Below are 19802 nucleotides of genomic sequence, written 5' to 3'. Positions count from 1 at the left end.
TTTTCAATATTTTTCATGAGCCTTTTTATTTATTGACTAAGCATTACCGATAATTTACAAATAAGATATATTTGATTTAATTGTATTTTCTTACAGAACACCCTATTCATTATTTATAGTCTTCAATAACCAAATATTAAGCCTGGGCTATTGTGTCAGCAAATAATACAAATTGCCTGATCCAAAAATGCATGAAGGAGAAATTATTTTACTCTTTATATTACTTTATTATATTTAAAGACATGTTGCAAAAACATTTTTTATTGAAAATTGTCGAGTCCTAACTTTCCACAGAAGACACACTCTTTGTAATTAAGCATTATGACCTCAACCTCATGTTAGTTTATCACTCTTAAATTCATGTAGTAATATCTTCTATTTGAACTAAATTCACATTATGAACAGTTGGTGGCGATAATGTGTCGGTGATGAGGTGATTTGCCCTTAGGTCTTAGAAAAGGAAGAAGAGAAAGAAAGGTTAAATAGAACTACACATCGGACTGATTGGACTACATAATTCCGTCATCACTATGCGCATATAGAGAGAAGGACCTCTACCTAGAGAGCAATGCACGTGAGTGTGTCGGTTATAAGAGGTTTAAGAAAATGTAATTTCGTGTCTTTCTTCACGTTCGGACCAACAGGAGTTACAGTTAATCTAATTAAAACAGTAACTTGCGACTTTATTTCGTTTAAAACCTTACATTTCACTCAGTGTTCTCCACAGTGTCAACAGAGCAAATTACCGATGGAGCAGGCAGCTGTCGCGGAGGTAAACAGTCCGGAGTCTGAGGAGAAAACCACCACCAATGAGGCGACAGAAAGTGGTAAAAGAAAGAGCGAAGAGACAGGCGACCCTGAGACAAAAGGCCGAGGCAAGAAGAGGAGAGGAGCGGGTGGAAAGAAGCTCCGTCCGGGCGAGAGATATGTCCCCCCTCCGCAGAAACGGAACCCCGGTGTCAGCTTCAACAAGGAGCATTTCGACGAGACTTCCTACTACTTTGACGGTGGTCTTCGTAAAGTGCGCCCATACTACTTTGACTTCAAGACATACTGCAAAGGGCGGTGGATTGGGAAGAGCCTTCTGGAAGTATTTAAGAATGAGTTCAGGCAGAGACCATGGAGTATTACCACAGGGCTGCCAAAGAGGGACGCATCCGGCTGAACGAGACACCTGTGGAGGACCTGTCTGTGGTGCTCAGGGTCTGTATCTGCTTATGATGCATGCTATGTCTGAGGTGTTATCATAATGTTATCATATTTCTGTTATTAAGCAGCTCCTAATAACAGAATAACTCAGGGGGAAGTTAATTGAGTTCAGGCTTGATCGAAAGTACATTAATTTAATTTAATATTCACATATTTCTTGTATCTCGAAATTTCATATAAATATTCTTTGAGATTTTAATCCTTTTTTTAAAATAGTTTTTGGTCCTTTTTCTTACAATATATATGTTTTAACTGTGTTTATGTATGCACCATATTCACCAAGGCAAATTCCTTGTATGTGTTGGCACTACTTTGCAATAAACCTGTTTCTGATTCTGATATTAGTAGGTTGGCTGGTTAAGTGTTGATTTCCTCCTTATGCTTTTAAATGCATCTTGAGCTTTTCTTGTAAGGACATGCTATTTTCTGTCACATGGCAGACGTTTTGCCCCCTTCCTCTATTAAAAATGTAACAATCAAAATCATGATACTGCAATCTGATGGTTTAAAACAAGTGATCTAGTATAAAACAGTCTTTTTAGTCCAGACAATTAGATAACTGTGCTGTAATCTTACAACTAGGAAAAGACAATAATCTGGTGCAACAATGTCCTTAATCTAGCATGCTATATGTTGTTTTTTCTACATTTCAATATAATATAGATAAATTACCCAGCCTTAGATCAAAATAAAACAGATGGTGATAAAAATTTTTAATTTTAAAACTGTGGTAACACGTTCTTTTCCCTGACTGTCCACAGAACAATGACCTCATGAAGAACACTGTGCATCGCCATGAGCCCCCTGTGGTTGGCAGACCTCTGGAGGTTCTGGTGGATGATGGTGAAGTGCTTGTGGTCGACAAGCCTGCCTCCATCCCGGTCCACCCCTGTGGCCGTTTCCGCCACAACACAGTGATCTTCATCCTGGGAAAAGAGCGGGGCATCTCTGAGCTCCACACAGTGCACAGACTGGACAGGCTGACCTCTGGAGTGCTGATGTTTGCCAGGACGCTGGAGACGTCTCAGAAACTGGACCAGCTGGTGAGAGACAGAAAGGTAAGTTCGGGACAGGGAGGATTTAAGCATTTATTTGCATCCACGGTTGGGACAACCCTTTGTGTCGGTGGGTTTGGACATTAGTGGTAAGATTTATGTTGTGTTATTCTTCTTTAGCTTCTGTCATATGTAAAGATCTAATATGTAAAAATGTTGTAATATCTAAAAACAACCAGATCTATACTTTACTTTTTTTTAATTGTGTCCAAAATATGTAACAATTTTCCAACCTAGAGGCATCCATCATTTTAATCGATGTATTGGGGTTTAGTTTTGTCCCCTATACCCTTTCTGCATGCATCTGCAGTGACTTTTTATCCAGTTTTAAACCACATTATAGCAATACAATCTTTGGATGTTGGTCTTTTATTACCATACATTTTAACCAGAAAAACTGTTTAAGTCTTCGGATGTCTGGATCTTAAGTTATGGAACACAGAAAAAATGAGAGGCTATCAGAGAAAAACTGATCTCTTTTTGTGACAATCTGATTTATTCTGAGTTTTAATTGACTTATCGGATCCATTTGTTATGCTGCGACTCTCTGTAGATAATTCTTAGTAAAACAAGATGAAGAATGAAGGAATACTAACCTCTTCTCTTTTTTCCTTTGTGTTTTCTACCAGCTTGAAAAGGAGTATGTGTGCAGGGTAGAGGGGGATTTTCCAGAGGGTGAGCTGGTATGTGAGGAGCCCATCCTGGTGGTTTCCTTTAAGGTCGGCCTCTGCAGAGTCGACCCGAAGGGGAAAGAGAGCAGAACTGTCTTCCAGAGGCTAAGCTTTAACGGAAAAACCAGTGTGGTCCGCTGTTTACCGCTGACCGGCCGCACACACCAGATCAGAGTCCACCTCCAGTACCTGGGCTTCCCCATCCTCAATGATCCCATCTATGGGTCCTCCGCCTGGGGTCCTCACAGGGGGAAGGGAGGACAAGTGGACAAGAGTAATGAGGAACTGCTGCAGGCTCTGGTAGAGGAACATCGCTCTCAGGAAAGTCTTCTCTTGCTGGATATACCTGACGATGTGGTTGGGATTGAACAAGAGCTGAAGAAAAACAAGACATCTGAGAAAGTAGAAATATCAGATGGCACCTCTGAACTTCCCACAAGTGGAAAGATTCATCAGAGCGACACTCAGGGGCCGACAGGTTGTAGCTCAGGCGGTGAGACAGTCGATAAGGTGAGTCCGATTTGCACAGACCGAAACGGTAACAACACCTCACTCGAATCCGAAGCTGAAAAATCAACTGGAAATCTAACAAAAGCAACATCTCCTCCAGAAACTAAAGATCACCTGTGCTCTGAATGTAAGCTGGATCGAGCAGATCCCACAGAGAAGGAGCTCATCATGTATCTGCACGCTTTACGCTACAAAGGACCTGACTTTGAATATTCCACACGTTTACCCGTTTGGGCCAAAGAGGACTGGGTCGAGACTGATTGGAGCTTACCAGATGCTGACTCCTGATGACTTTGTTGGCGTTTACATTTTTGCCATTATTCCTTTTTTTCAGACCTTTAAAAGCTTGGATAGAGTTTGTTTTTGCTCTGAGGCATTTTGATTTGTCTATTATTCTAATGCAAATTTCTTTAAGAGTATTCCTAATGCACAAATGTGTTTTCCTTTTGACTCCATGCTGTTTTAGCCGAAACAAAAATACTTTTTTACGTTGTTTTAATACCAGGACAATAGTTTTAATATAATTTCATCCTACAAACCTGTAATCTGCCCAATAATTGAACCAACGTTTGAAATAAATCAAAAGCCAGTCTGCAGGAAAATAAATGTTTTTTTTATTTCATTTTTGTGAAAAATGCACACCATGACATCTGTAAATAATAATAGTGGTGGTAGTCTTTTAAGATCTACTGTCTCATAGAATGCCTGTGATGAATTTGAGTTTTCTCTGAGGCAGGTGGTTTTCTGCTGGGTGCTTTTTTAAAGTGAAGGCTCATTGAAGAGTTGTGATAATACAGTCAAGATGTCAAAAGATGGCAAACACTTCTTACAAAGAGAAAGCTTGAGAATAACACTGCTCAAAGGCACATTACACACAAGTACCTTCTTGACTAGGTGTTTATGCTAAACCACCATCAATGCACCCAGAACACCTCTTTCCTTTATACTCAATATCATCATAAGGAACATAGACACATCTCTTATATTACTTTTTAAAAGGACACACCCTTTTCACAAAACACACTTCTACCTTTTTCTGACACAAACTGTAAAAATACACTTGGCACATGCTGATTCATGAATAGTTATAAGCTCAATAAAAACAGCTTATGTGACATCCAAGCTGTGGGGCATGGTGTAGATCAAGCCTCCCTATATTTTCTGTTGGAGTTTATATTAACAGTGCTGCAGCAGCGTTTGTACAGTTTGTTAGCTGTTGAAGGAGTTGCATGTGATGGCACAACTACTGCTTTGACAACAGAGATGAGAGCTTCCTCCCTTTTGAAAGGCTAAGACATGTATAAACCCACATATAGTTTTCTCTCTGCTTTAGAAATCCTTTTTTGTCTTTTAAGTACAGTAAACATAAACATATTTTTGGCACTGACACTAGAATAATCGGCATGACGCAAATTTTGGACAATGAAACACTAAAAGCAAACAAGCCATGACACTACAACGGACACATTACTACATGCCGCTTTCTACGTCATGGTCACAAAGGACGTATTGTACATAATGGCAGAATTCCAATAATACTTATAATATTCTTATAAATTATTATATTTACTGTTTTCTCCACAAAGTGCAAAATCAACTGACCATGAAAATGGGAAAATATGCTACTCGATACAGCTTTCTTTGTATAACACATTTATCTTTTGATATTAGATGTCCATAAATGTATATGGCTCGTAAAGGTCAAATCCAGCATGTACAAAAGGCCAGCGGCTGCACACAGGCAACACTGTATTTAGTTAAAACCCAGTCCAGGCACAAAGTAAACTCCGGTGCTGCAAGTTTTTTGTAAGAAAGCTCCATCTTTCATTGTCTTCGGTTCGAAAATGCTGTTTTTAACATGTCATGCTTTAATTGACTTTTCGCTGAAGAGACGCTCATGCTCGGACCCTGTAGCATACACTGCAGAAACCTTAGCAGCAACTTTAAACAACATGCGGTCACATGTTACTCTCGCTGTTGGCTTATATTCCCCTTGAGTATTACACAAAAGCAGCACTGTATGCTACCTTTGTAGTTTCTATATGCTTTTATAAGTGCAGTTCTTCTTCTTTATATAAATTCAAAGCAATTTATACACAGTGATTTCAAAAATTCCTCCAACTTTGCTCAACATGTATCCTCCCGCTGTCCATCTCTCTTTATCCAAACGTCGGGCAGGTCTGGTTTACTGTTGGGTATGATGACAACTTCTTCACTCTGACTGGTGCGGCCCTTACAAGTCTGGTAAACGGTGTCTTTCAGTGAGAGACGAAGTGTGTCTCTCTTCCCGTTTAGATGTCCTGGTTGTAACTGAAACTCTTCTTCTGCTTCATTTTGCTGCCTATTGGAAGGCCCAGGCTCTATGTCATTCGATTCTTCCAGCACCTCACAGGAGCTCTGAGACCTGTTGTAGTATGGATGGGGACAGTCCTCTGTGGTTTGGTCATCTTTGCAGATAGATGACTGGTCGATAGTCTCCAATGTGTGGCTGATGATGGTGTCCTCCATGCTGGAAGATGAAGAGAAGGATGTATTGCTCCAGTGCGTCATGCCACCAGACTGACCTCTGCATGTGTTACACAGCAGCTTATCCTTCGCTGCATCTTCCATTGTTCCTCCTACAGGCCGCAGGGTGTTTTCTTTGTACGGAGATGAAGTCTGAAGGGCTGCAGGTTGCTGGCTGGTCTTATTTTGACGACTGCACATCTCCTCACTTTCCCCATCCATGGTATTCCTGCCCACATCTCCCCCGCAGTACTCAATCTCATCAGAGAGCACAGACGGCCGGTTGGACAGCTTACTGGTGCAGGTGCTGTTTTCAAAGCTGTCGCTTAGTCGATAGGCCAATGGCTGCAGCTCGTACTGCTCTGGCCCTCGGCCCCCTCCTCCCCCTGCTCCACTCTGTTTCGGTCTCTCCTGACGTTGGGGATCGGGATACAGATAGCCACCTGCTTCTTTGTCATAACTCCTCCTCATTCTAGATCTGCCAAATGCCCCGTTAGCAGCCGAGGCTGATGAGGATCCGGGCTCTGCTGCAGAGCAAGAGGTCAGCGCACCGTCATTGTAATCTGAAAAACAGGGTAAAGTGATCTTGCCGCAGTTTTTCTGGGGTCCAAAAAAGCAGCAAAGAGACTGGAAGAAGAAGGTTGCAAATCCACATGCTACGCATTTCACCAAAAAGAGGAATATCCCCAGTTTTCGGAATAGCAAGACCGTGGAAGGCAACATGATGATCCCCATAGAGAAAAAAGCACCAGAAACTATTGCTACAGGGCATCCCATCCTTTTAGTGGAGTGGGCTACTTTTCCAATTTTGTCTGAATGAGGAGCCAAGGTGTAGGAAATGCAGTAGTTTGCAACAAAGTCAACAGAGAGCCCTGCTGCTGAAGAAATAAACAGAGCCTCGATGCCGCTCAGCTGCCATTCAAGAAGAACAAGCAGGCTAATTGTGACAAAAACACTTCCCCCTACAGCTATGGTCCCATAAATGCTCAGTGGGATATTCCAGGTGGTTAAAAGAAGCAAAGCAAACGTAATGGCTACTGAGAAGCCAGCTACTACCAGAGTCTCTGAGCTTAAAACGTGTTGCAGATCAAAAAGAGACAGCTGACTGATGAACCAGCCCTTCTCAAGACCTTGTGGAGCTCCTGATATTTCTCTGTTGAACCAGGTCAGGATTTCTCTATAGAAAAGACTGGTTCTGCTGAAGTTGAAGCTGTAGTGGTATGTGGTTTTGAAGGCCAACACCAGTGCTGCGACCCTGCCATCTGGCTGGAAGTACAGGCCTCCGCTGTGGGCCAGATGGCCTTCAGCATACCTCTCCGCCAGCATCATACTGAGGCAGTTCTCAAAAACGCTGGGAGTGTAGGGGAAAGAAATGTCGTTACAGCAAAAATTAGGAGATTCATCACTCTCTGGGCACTGTCGGACAGAAACCCACTGGATTAGCTCCTCCACAAGACAGATATTGTCTGTCGTAACGTCTTTATCCTCAGGTGGTGGAGGGGAATAAAAGCTTTGGTTCTGAATGCGTCCACATAAGTCCCTTAACCAAACCTGAGCATCTGGTTGGCTCATGTTAAAGTCTTGGTCCAGAACCAAAGAACTATTGCTCCTGGGGTTAAAGTGATCCCCATTATCAGTTGGTTTGACACCCCAAACTAGCATTAAGGCAACTGGTTTATCCTCTCCATTCCTTTGTCTCTCAAACATAAACATGTGTCGATACTCTGCGTCGTATCTTTCAAACGGGTGACTGGAGCGGAAAAGCTTGGCCACACTGCTGTCTAAGGTGGGCAGCTTCATGCAGGGGTCAATACAGGACATGTAAACACCCCCCGCAGCGAGCACTGCAAACCAGCACACCCAAATATACCTAAACTTCACCACTCCACAAGGCAAGATTTTTAGAAATAATAAATTGGAAGTGTCGCTGATTCCTCTTTTTAATTCTCTCAGCTTCTGCCCGAGAACGAAGAGGCATCTCTTGCGTGAGCTTGTGTCCCAGAAGCCACCACCGTTTTTGGAGCAGCATGGTTTCCATCCCTGCACTGCTACAGATGCAGAAGACGCTTCTGTGTAGCGCTCACGCAGAATGAAAGAGCACGGCAGCCACACCAACGCCAAGATGGAGCTGATAAATGAGGCAATTCCTAGATAAACAGAGAAACATCTGATTGCTGTGATGCTGCTGAGATAACCGGAGAAAAATGCTGCGCTGGAGGTCAACCCTGACGCTAAAATCAAATAGCCGACTTCCTGCAAAGCTCTGTTTACTCTCTTCTCCAGGGAGGCTGAGGGATTCTGGGATAGCTGCTGATTCCAGAAATCAGCGAAAATGAAAACCTGGTTGGAGCAGCTTCCCAAGAGAAATAGAGCTGCAGAGAGGTTGACCAGGGGGAAGAAAGTCAGGCGAAATGCTACTTTATAGAAGAAATAAGAGGTCAGGAGGGAGCCTGCAATTGCTATTACAGATAATGCAACTATGAAGAGAGAGTGGAGATAAAGAGCCGTAGTGAAAAGAAGAGACACAACAGCTAGCACGGGGTAAATTGAATCTCTTGCAAGGTAATACTTGAAAAGCTTCTGCTTGATGCCAAAGTCCATGCCAGTGATGGTGGTATTGTTGTATGTCAGATCCCTGCCTTCCAGACTGTTCATGTATATCTCCATCATGTGCTCCCCCTTGTCGACGGGTAAGAACAGAAGGCTGTACTTCAACGTGGGGATTTGGTATTCAACAGTCTGTGGGCCCAGAAAGTCTTTATCAACCAGGTAGTGCAGGATTTGGAACACCACACGGGATTGTTTACAGCGGGAGGGGACGGAGGAACAGCCGCCGTGTTTGGGTCTTTCGACACACGCTTCCACTAGGTGTCCTTCGTGATAATGCAGAGCACATTTCCGAAGAAGGTTCAGAGACTCAGACACCTGGCGAGAAAGGGAAAAAATTGAAAAATGTATTCAGTGCACTGCAGAAGTAATTATATGGAAGTTCTGCAAATTACTTTCACTTAGCATACATCATCAACATTAACGTAAAGGCAAAATTCAAACCTATAAGTTAATTTACAATACATTAGTTTCAGTGACTTTAGTGCTATTTATTTATGTTACAGAGCTGTGGAAAATAAGCCGTAGAGATGACTAGTACTAGTACTAAATGTCACTCAGCTTGTAAGGTTATATGTTAGTTACAAATGTATGGGCACTTTGAGCACAACTAGACAAGCGCACCAAAACAGTCTTCATTTAACACTATTGAGCACTACAGGTAGGTGGAACAAATATATACCGACTCAATTTTCTGATCTAGTTAAAGTGTCTTTTTTATTTATTGGCAAATAAATACAACAAGATGGCCTGTTGAAATGAAACATTTCCAACAGCCAAACGACAACATTGTAACAAGTAATTTGTTTGTATGGTCGGTTTTTTTATGAGAAGTAAAGCTACAGAACCTGGTGTGAGGTGAGGCTGAGGCAGCAGGACGCATTAGTGAGGACAGCCAAGTAATTCCCCAGAGACCAGCTCGGACAACAGCCACCTCGGGATGCTCCCTCTGCCTCGCCCCTCAGATGCTGCTGGCACAAGTCCTGGAACTGAGCCTGGGAGCGAATCTGTATCAGAGAGGGGATAGATTTTTTGAACACATGCCCAGTTTTGTAACAAATACACTGAACGTAATCAATTTAAGATAAACCAATACAAATAAAGTGACGTTTTTAATTCAGCATCTGTGCAATGTGGCTAGCATTAAACAGAGTGGAGAAAAAGAGCGAGATAATGTGTTCAGTAGATTAGAGCTGACCCTGGATTGCTCCATCTCACACATGGCGTGGATCGCCTTCAGACTCCAGAGACTGGCTGAGTTTTCAGATCGAAACACGAGTTGAGCCAGACGCTTGCCTGCATGGAGAGAGACAGATGGATTCAACATACTTGAACAAGATGACCAGCAGTGATTCATCCCTTTGTTAGGATGGTGAGAAATGTTCAGAATACTTGAATCCAAGAGTTGCTTTAGAACCGGGCTAGAAAACATTGTTGTGTCTTCTATCTTACTGTCTGATTTGCTTCTAAATCCATTTAGGGAGCTTTTATTGGACTTGAAAGGCAACCCAAATTATAGTCTTTGATCTGCCAGTTCATCATTTCAAAGTAGTCTATGAAGAAATATCTGTGATAATCTGCTCAAGAAAATGCCTTCCAACTGTTTTCTTTGAAGCCATACTAATCTTCTTAAGATCTCACTTATTCTTTGTTAATTTGCATTTTACCATAAACTGTGAATTGTATTCATGCTGTACTGATTTCATAAAGTGCTGATTATTCCCTATCAAGCTGGAGGGCTTTGCCTGAAGTTCACTCAAACATTTGCATATACAATTTGCTCAACTGCTGAATAAGCACCCATCATATTTACATTTCACTGTCTGCCCTGCTAAGGATGCTAGCTTTGGTAACTGTAAAACGGTAGGATTATGGTTGTATTTTAATAGTTACAATAATGTGAGCGATTCATTTATCATCAGTGTTTTAACTGTTTTTTTCACAGGAAAGAACTGATCATGGCTGACCCACCTGGAGCGTCGCAGAGGAACGTGTCAGGAGATGAGTCTCGAGCCAGCATCCTCTTGAAGCGAAGCCTGGAGGCGTCCTGACTGCCACCGCCATCTCTGCTGATAGCACCCCCAAAACTGGCACAGGTAGAAGCACACACATATGCAACTTTTCTCATTAAACACTAAAAAATGTTTTAGGCAATGCAGGTTGGAAAATTAAATAACTTCAAACCTGCATTACTTGTTTTAAGTCCACTTGGAGGCAGTGCCATAAACTGCAGACAAAACACTGACATATTTTCACCTTTTTTGATGGTGTACATTAGGGTGCATCGAAAAACAAAATTCTTGAATTTTGATATGGCTGGGTGCTAAAAGTGTTCCAATATATGTAGAAACAACACATGCAAATATGTTTCCAATACATGATGATTTAGGGGTGCCACCGCACATCTCTTTTTGTTGGATAAAGTGGTAAACAGTGCTCAATGGTCGCCATGGAGATCTGAGGTTAACAAGACTGCAGTTCAAGAAAACTGAGGTGATCTTTCTGTTTTTGTGTTGGGTATGTATTATTACATATTACTATCATATCTGTAGTTGTGTCTTTGTATACTTAAGTCATATTTATAGGTATTTTGTGCTAATTACATCTAGCTAACGTTAGCTAGCAACAGTTTGCTAACCACAGTTAGCTATCTATGTATGTTAGCTAACCTATTAAGCTTAACTTCAACAGTAGCAGCTATTCTAGAGTGAATAATGTCATATTCAGAGTATTGATGTCTCATGTTTATTGAGAGTAGCATTGTAGTTGTTACAGTAAATTAACATTTTAAGTATATTTGCGAGCACAGCTAGCTACTCTGGTAGTAACGGTAAGTTATGTTTAAGTTAGACTATGTACAGCTACAATTTGAGGCTTATGCAAGCATGGTTTATCATAATTGAGTGATATTAAGTATGCTAAGATATGATTTTAAACTCTATCCTTGTCCTTGTATTAAATTAACATTTTAAACATAGGTATATTTGCGAGCACAGCTAGCTACTCTGGTAGTGATGTAAGAGTAAGTTATCATTGTAATGATGAAGTTGGACGATGTACAGCTAAAATTTGAGGCTTATGCAAGCATAGTTTATCATAATTGAGTGATATTAAGTATGCTAAGATATGATTTTAAACACTATCCTTGAGCTTGTGTCCTTTTCCTTCTCAGGCACTGCACAACCCAACCCACCCCAGGATCCAGCTCTCCTAAGATGCTGCCCTCACCAACTGGTCCCTGCCAGACTAGCAGTCGCAGCCTGGTCTTTGGTCTGGGCCATGGCATCACCAGTGAGGATGGCATCATCACCGGCACCAAACTGCCAACTGGTCGTCAGATCTTACGCTGCATGCTAACCAAGAAACCAGGTGCAAACAGAGCGTTGTCGCAGTTCGAGGCAGCCAAGGTTGTTCTGGAGCATGTGCGGCCATTTTACAAGAAAGCCAACATCCCAATGGTGAGCGATAAGCGTGCCTGCCACAAGATGGTAGACTTAGTCAATGCTAACAACAAGCTGCGGAAAATCTCCCAGGCCAAGCGCTCCAGTGAGACTACAGCGAAACAATTGGAGAAAATGGAGTGCAGACATGATGCCACATTTCCGCTGTGGCCTCCAAATGTTGAAAAGCTGATTGATAACCCAGAAGACCTAGATTTCTTGGCCAGCATGAAGACCGACAGAGTGGCCACATTTGGTGTATTGGACAAAAAGCTGCAGCTCAAGGTGAAGCGGCGAGAGGAGCGCCAAACTGCTGCAGCAGCCAGGCAGTCCCGCTGTGAAAAGGAGCTGGAGGAGATGACGGAAATGTCCAGCTTGGTGTCGGAGAGTGATGAGGAGCCAGAGGAGGATACTAACACAGTCTGTCCAACATCTGAGGGCGAACCATCCCACAAGCGTAAGAAGACTGGAACAAACGTCTTCATTCCACATGACATCCTTAGCCGACCAAGTGTCGTGTCACTGGCTACTAGCTCTTACCATTAGGCCCTGTTAGTTGCCAGTGAGTTAGCCACCAGAGAGGGTTTGTTCTTTTAAGTGTCGCCCCTTGTGTTAAACAATAAAGTCAATTAAACCTTATATGTGTGTCCGACATCCATCACTGCTGCACAAAACCCAGGGTAAGGCCACGTGAACATGTCCCATTGACCTCCATTCATTTTGTCTATAGGACAAATGAATGGAGAATCTTGAAAGTTGAATTCTGAGAAATGCCCAAGTTGCCCAAAGGGCAAACAAACAACTTTTACTTTGATAACCCTATAGAACATGTTACTGTATAAAAGTTCACTGTACTCAACATTTCCAGGTCAACGTTTTGGCAATTAGACTAAAAATTGCACATTTTTTCGAATTTCACAAAAGTTCATGTCTTAGGTGGCACCCCTAAATCTCAATGGAATTCCTCAAAACGTTGCAAAAGTCAGCCAAATTGATATTTTGAAATTAAAATTTCCCATTCAAATGTGATGCACCCTAGTGTACATCTTAGATTTGTTACACAAATAAGCAACATAAATTTGGAGTTTAGTTTCAGATTCCCTAGCAAATGTAAGTTGAATTTTTCACCTTTCTTTTAGTTCTGTTTTGACCACTAACAGTTCCTATGAAAAATATCTGGCTTTTTACCTGCAAAATGCTCCACCTGTTCGCAAGCTGGTTCTGTGCTGGGTAAATAGTGTACATACACTATTGAATCAAATAGCTTCAATAATTTATATTCCATTAAAAAAAACGGAATAATAATATACATACTAAAAGTATAGTGTTGTTAGTCAATCTGCTTTATTTCCATTCCTGTTTTTTAAATGTTATTTCTACAATTATATGTTACAATAAAAGTTATAGGTAATAATCCTTACTCAGTTTTTCAAACCCTGACTGACCACACAGCCCATACACACAGCATGACAACTCGTATCTATTTGTAAGGCATCAGTGTGCATCGGTCCACACTGCAGTCCTCCTGTGTAGAAAGCCTGCACTCCACTGAATCTCTATGCTGACCTTTTGCTGAGCTGCTGCGGTAAAGGAGAGAGTTTTCTCCCAGGGCCGGTGTTCTCCTGCAGCTCGGACAAGCTGGACTGGCGGACTCCAATGTATGTTCCCCGTGGCTCAAAGCCCTGAGGATAAGCACACACACAAATTCACATGCAAACCCACATCAAAGCTAAACACAGTGTGGACGATGGTGCCCATCAATGCACTGCAGCAGCTTACTGAATAAATCAGCATCACAAGCAGCGTATAATGTTGCCTGAATACGCACGTTTGCCAGATGAGTGTTTGATGTTATCTTAAAAGACACTTACAGTATGAAGTGATCCTATTTCACTCATATGCAAATCAGTATAGACTCATCATGAATGATGCATTGTTGATATTTGTATGTTGCATTATTATTATAATAATGATTAAAGCAGTGTTTATCCTGTATGTTTGCATCTCAAAGGTGAGTTGGCAGTGTGATGACTCATTAGGTGCACTTTATTGAATCTGAGACAGGAGAGATAGATATCAGATATCAGATATCAGATATCAGAGTCATTAGAGTAACATTGACCAACACTTCCTAAGGTGATAAGGGAGGTTTGTAATGTCGACTTGACAGAAGAGTTAGATGTTGATATTGCATGTTCTGTACCAAGGGGTGGTGCAGCATTACATCTTAGGAACTGTATGGTTTGTACTGTATATGTGTGTGTTTGAGATTCACCAGGAGCGGGTCAGAGAAGTCTGGCAGAGGACCGATAAAGAGTCCGGCCAGAGAGCATCCCAGCACCAGCACGGCACAGCCCACTAGCACTGCTAATGGGTAGTCCACTATCACCTGGGAATAACTGCCACAGAAAAAGTGACGCTTAAGGTTAAAATGATTATTATTATGATCAACGTTGGAAAGACATCCAGTATTTTGGGCTCTTAAAGTGAAAATTGGTTTGAGTACTTACTTTCTAAGGATATAGTAGAGTCCTCCATCCCTGTTAATAGATGAAAACGTGAGAATAATTAGAAAATAATACCATACTAAATACTTGTTGAATATGCAATATACAGCTACATCTACCACTAGGTTAGCTTAGCTTAGCTTAGCAGGTATAAAGACTACACAACTGTAGAGAAACTAGACTGGCTCCATCCAAAGGTTTCAAAAAATTATCAATGAGGGTGAAACATATAGATTTGGCTATGAGACATTTTGACCACTTTAAAGACCTCATGATTTAAATAAGGACTATTTAAGTGTTTGTTTGGGGAAGTTGATTAACCTTGAAAAAGAAAGTCATCATATTACAGACGTGAATGTTGTAATTCCATGGTTGTCACTACGAAAATTGTCTTTAATACGAAGCGCTCAGGTTTCCCCTGTTTATAGTCTTTATGCCAAGCTAAGATAACTGGCTTCTCAGTGTCATCAATCTTTTCATGTAACTCTCCTCCACAAATCAAATTAGCAAAAATGTCAAACTATTACTTTAGACACACCTTACTGTCACCACATGTCGCTGCGTTGGCTTCTGTGTCCTGCTTTCATTTGACCCATGCAGCCAATGACATCTGACCGCGCCGTGGTTAGACGTCTGATGTGCAGAACTACGACTGTGTCCCGCTCTCATCACTACATCTCCTTCTGCATGAGGCCCTGTTGTGTTTAAATGGCAGTCGCGGCAGGTGTTTGGTTTGATTGGACCGTAATGGTTACAGTGGGGACATATCCGGTTCTGTTGCGATTCGTAGGCCCCAGGTTGGGGGACCTAAAAAAGAGAAGGAGGGTAGAAACAACAATATAAATTACAAAAATTGTGTCTATTTTCCTTTTCAAATATAAGATCCTGCTGTTATTCAGGTGTTTTGAGTGACTACAATAACTGTTTTTGCCACTGTCACCCAAATCCTGGATTTCCTTCTAACAATTTTGTTTTAATGAGTCTCCAAATATCCAGCCTAAACAGCTCACGGTACATTGGGGCTCAGGCATACTTGGTGATAAAGCTGGCAGGAGGAAGAGGGTCTGCCGAGGCTGCTGCAGCTGTCACAAAGCTCCCCATCCGACTGGTCAACTGTCAACTGGGCCTCTGTCGAACACTCGCTGTCAGGAGGGCACAGAGACACCGCCGGGATCCCACTGAGGTTAGGAAAAGACAGGGAGGGGGCAGAGATGGGTTAGAAAATGTGAAAAGATGAAGAGAATAGAAGAGAGGGGAAATGATTGACAGGTAAGCAAAACAAATAGTTTCAAACTGCTAAAAGTGCAGTGTTTGAAATATGCAGAGGAGGCAGTTTGACACACATTACTATCTGTATTTCCCAGCACACATTGATTGACATCTTATTTTCCTGACTGCATTCTTGCTTTTATCTCGTATTCAACAGTGAGTGGGCCAGCAGAGATAACGAAGTTAGGAGTGGATTTCTGGGTAATGCACTTGGCTACTGGAAATAAGGATGCCCAATTAAAAAAGAAAGGAGGGTGTGAGAGACAGAAGTGGAAGGTGAGAAACTATTTCACATCATGTCACAGACTCCATTAGAAGAGAGGTATGTGTCAGTCTAGGATAGATGACGTGAGACTGAGTGGTGCCTCAGTGGGATGACAGCAGTCAGGAGAACTTCGTAGTGATATAATAATATGCTTCTCCCCTGTCTCTTTCCTACACTACATCATGCAACTCAAGGACACATGGTGGTAGAATTTTAGCCACAAAAAGAGTTAGCTCTGAAGAAGGCAATATTGGTTTGTGAGTGCACTTTGGTCCACGTTGAAATATAGGCTACTGATTTATTAGATTGATAGACCATTTTGTACGGACAACTCCTTCTGACTTTGGTGATCTGTTGACTTCTCCACCGGCGCCAGTGGAAAAGTGAGGTTGGCATTTGTGGGTTTAAGTTAAATGTTTGAAACTATTGGATGAATTGCTATGACATTTGGTACAGACATTTATGTTTCCGTCAGGATGATTTGTGATAAATGTGTACCTCTTCAATTTCCAGTGGGTTTTTTTATGACAAAAACACTGCCTTAACTGATGACATTCTCATCAGTGTCTCAGATGTGTGTTTCGGTGTTTAGTTGTTATTATAACCTATAATCTTGAGGAAGATTTTAAATCACTTCATTTTGTTTGTCTATCAGCATGATTTGGAGAAAACTACTGGCTATAGATTTCCATGAAACTTGCTGGTGTATCATGTAACATTTAAGCATATCTTAATCACGGGGTGGAGACACTCCTTTTTTATTTGTTATTAGTCAAAAGAACCCTGTTGAAAGAGACAAACAACGCAAACAGGGAGAGTGATGGAAAAGATCTTTCTCCTACTAATCAGTAAGTATTAGACCTGAATACATTTTTTAACTACCAGGATTTTTTTTAATGCAATATTGTCATACAACATAGAAACAGATTTTTCTAATCTATAGCCTAATCGGATAGACTGTTTAGGAGTGATTCATTCTGATCAGAGAATCATTTATTTTAGGTTCATTTCACCTTTTCCTGGAATATTAATATTAACAAGTGTCTCTTTATTTAAGTAAACAAACAGACAAACTAATGAGCCGTGCCCTGGCTGTGGAGTGGAGTCATGCTCTGGCTGTGGAGTGGAGTCTGTTTCGTCTACCACATGCTTGTTTTTCCACAGCAGACTTGATGCAACCACACTTCCTGCCTTGTCACCATGGCGACAGAGTAAGTCAACAGAACTCACACTGTTGTATTTGTATCCCATAATAAGGCACACAGATGATGAGTAGTCTGTTTGATTGGTGGCATACAGTAGCAGAGGGATTAATGGTTGCACAGGAATAACATTGTAATAGATCTTAATAATACACCGCTCATATTGTACACTGCAGTTCTTAGGCCCAAAGGTTCTAGTTTAGCCTATTTAGGCACTGGAGTGAGTAAATAGACATTATCTGTATGTCAACACATTCAACTAATTTAACACCATTTCTAGCAAGATAATCTCTATCAGAACAAACCTGAGAGTGGGTACTATGTTACCCATACCTGGCAGCATCTTCAGTACAGGGTTTAGGATAATGAATATTTAGCTCATAGCTTTATATTGCTCATTACTTCCTTTTGATGGTTCCTCACGGCTGGATGAGAGCAATTTGTGGTGATCATTAATATTTCAGTGGATTAATACAAAAATACATCCATCAAAGTGTCACAGAGCTGCTGCCATCACCCAAAATAAAGGAAAAAGGTCCTTGCATTGTGCATTGAGGTCAGAGTTACGTCATACATCTGTAAAACATCAATACAGTAACAGTGGAAATGGTTTAATACAAGTGTCTCCCAGTTATTAGCTAACTGAATGCAGTGTAATACAAAAGACAAAACCTTTTAAACACCTTGCAGTATAAAGTGTTATAATTCAACAGTACCATGATGAGCTGCCAAGAACGTTGAATAGACATCTCTCAATGCAAAGGTGCATTAAAATGATTAATCCAGACAAAATGGCTCTATAGGTGTCTTACAACTATTGGAAAATTATGAATGTGAAGTATGTAAATGTACTGCTGAATTTGGTCAGTGGAGCAATTTTAACCATGTTGACTAATTTAATCTATATCAGTGTGGAAAGATATAAACCTAAGTATGAAAAATTGTAATTTGTTTATAAAAGAAAAAGTAAACTGGGAGTATGTCACACAAATGCTTCAGTACAACACCTGATTAACGTATATTCTTTAAACCACTAGTGTGTATGTTAGGGCAACATAATCTATCACCTTTGTGTTCAATTATTTAGCTATAAACAGTGTTATAATGGATATTTAAATGAAAGTATTGTTGTGTGCACTTAGATGTTAAAATTGTGAATAAGGAAAACGTTAAGGAATTCAAAGGACTCCAGCATGGAGAGAATATCTGACAGGCTGAAGACTGTCAGCTCTTACTACTCTCCTCCGTCTGCCTTCAGGTCTCTGTCTCTCTCCTTTTATACAGCACGTCCCTTACATCAACTCTCTGGATGTATGTCAATGTCATGTCCTCAAACATCCCCTAAACTGCCAATCAAAAACACACACAAAAGAAATAAAAAAGGGACAAAGGCTTGGGGTGTATGCAGAAGCCAACTGTTAACCTTCCTAAAAAAAAGAGGGCTTCTATCGGGCGTTTTAAAAAGGGCAAAGACTTGAGGGTCTGCCTGCAAAGGGTGGCAGGCCTCAGGTGTTTCCAGCCACGCTTTCATGTTTGAAGCCCTTGGTCATTTTTTAGTTGTTTTATATGCAGCAGAGTAAGTGACGAAATCAGTGAGTGACCCAGCAGGAGGTTGATGACACTGAACAGATCTTACAGTTCTCAGGTCAACTAACTGTGAGTAAGAGAATCTATGTGTAGCTATATCTACAGGACATCTGTCCAAGGCAAATTGTTAGAACATAAAAGCTTCTTTATAGGACAATACATAAAATACAGCACTAGCTCTTGTTTTAAATATACATATACTGCATGATTTAATGAATTAAGTAATGATGTCTGACCTGAATAGGTTGTGTTTACCAATCATTAACAAATAATCTTTAAAGTAAGTTGACAACAGCACATGACCATGCCTTGGTGTCACCAGCAGTACAAACAGTGCAACATATTCAGCAATAATGCTTTGATAATGTTGAAATGATTATAATACTGGCAAGGAAAAGAATAACTACAGGCAGCAGAAATCATATCCTGTGCATAATGCTATTGTCCACAGCTGGATGAACAATACGTACATCGGCCACAGGAGGGTAAAAACAGATCCGCGTCCACCACAGTAAATCTTATTTTTCTTCAGTAAGCACGTTAGAAATCCACAGACAACAAAAACAAACCCACCTTTGGCAAGCCTCGTGAATTTCCATTTCATCTGTAGGAGAATCCATCACTATCGCATCCGTGCTTTCTCCTATTTTCGAGCAAGCCTCCATCTTCCTGTTTTTGCTTTAAATATCAAATAAACGCCTATTATGATTCTCCTGTTATTTTGAATTGGGTTGACCAAACATTCCCCATCTGCTCACAGTGAGTGCACGCGGATCAGCAGCTTTTTTCTGAGGGAGATACTACGGAGCAGCACCGGGGCTGTTTGGGTTAATCTGCCCCGAGCTGCGCGCTGATTGGCGCAGCTGCGGTGATGCTGAGGCCGCTGCCGGTCGCTGTCCAACCGGCCGCGGTGCTGGAGCTCAGAGTGACGGATAGTGTGTGTTAGTGTCGGCTTAATTGGCTCAGACAGGATCT

General features: G+C 41.3%; 3 protein-coding genes across 3 annotated transcripts; 2 read left to right on the top strand and 1 right to left on the bottom strand.

Annotated features, from left to right (window-relative positions):
• The first annotated feature begins 141 nt into the window (after positions 1-141).
• rpusd2 (RNA pseudouridine synthase domain containing 2) lies at positions 142-4051 on the top strand. Its single transcript, XM_063908421.1, is given in 4 exon segments — positions 142-1109; positions 1112-1203; positions 1971-2267; positions 2894-4051. Coding segments are annotated over 4 exon segments (1770 nt in total). The 5' UTR covers positions 142-568; the 3' UTR covers positions 3734-4051.
• On the bottom strand, positions 4051-19558 carry disp2 (dispatched RND transporter family member 2). Its single transcript, XM_063908429.1, has 10 exons — positions 19401-19558; positions 15538-15682; positions 15043-15311; positions 14508-14537; positions 14273-14396; positions 13564-13679; positions 10529-10644; positions 9756-9853; positions 9406-9564; positions 4051-8875 (listed from the first exon to the last, which is right to left on the bottom strand). Exons 1-10 carry the CDS (start codon positions 19490-19492, stop codon positions 5573-5575), a joined length of 4452 nt encoding a protein of 1483 aa, XP_063764499.1. The 5' UTR covers positions 19493-19558; the 3' UTR covers positions 4051-5572.
• LOC134881239 (uncharacterized) lies at positions 11034-12592 on the top strand. The gene is made up of 2 exons (XM_063908425.1): positions 11034-11074; positions 11730-12592. Exon 2 carries the CDS (start codon positions 11773-11775, stop codon positions 12541-12543), a length of 771 nt encoding a protein of 256 aa, XP_063764495.1. The 5' UTR covers positions 11034-11074; positions 11730-11772; the 3' UTR covers positions 12544-12592.
• Positions 19559-19802: the final 244 nt, after the last annotated feature.

This window comes from Eleginops maclovinus, chromosome 19 (assembly GCF_036324505.1).
Source record: "Eleginops maclovinus isolate JMC-PN-2008 ecotype Puerto Natales chromosome 19, JC_Emac_rtc_rv5, whole genome shotgun sequence".
Taxonomy (NCBI): Eukaryota; Metazoa; Chordata; class Actinopteri; order Perciformes; family Eleginopidae; genus Eleginops; species Eleginops maclovinus.
Note: the sequence above shows the minus strand (reverse complement) of the source record. Positions and strands in the feature narration are given on the sequence as shown.

What these genes read in the sequence shown, in the direction of transcription:
- disp2 (XM_063908429.1), bottom strand. Translation starts at nt 19,492, where the DNA reads ATGGAGGCTTGCTCGAAAATAGGAGAAAGCACGGATGCGATAGTGATG. An exon ending in CCTGCCAGCTTTATCACCAA is followed by an intron (nt 15,312 to 15,537) that starts GTATGCCTGAGC and finishes TCTCTTTTTTAG; the next exon opens with GTCCCCCAACCTGGGGCCTA. An exon ending in GTTCCTCTGCGACGCTCCAG is followed by an intron (nt 9,854 to 10,528) that starts GTGGGTCAGCCA and finishes CTCTCCATGCAG; the next exon opens with GCAAGCGTCTGGCTCAACTC.
- LOC134881239 (XM_063908425.1), top strand. Translation starts at nt 11,773, where the DNA reads ATGCTGCCCTCACCAACTGGTCCCTGCCAGACTAGCAGTCGCAGCCTG.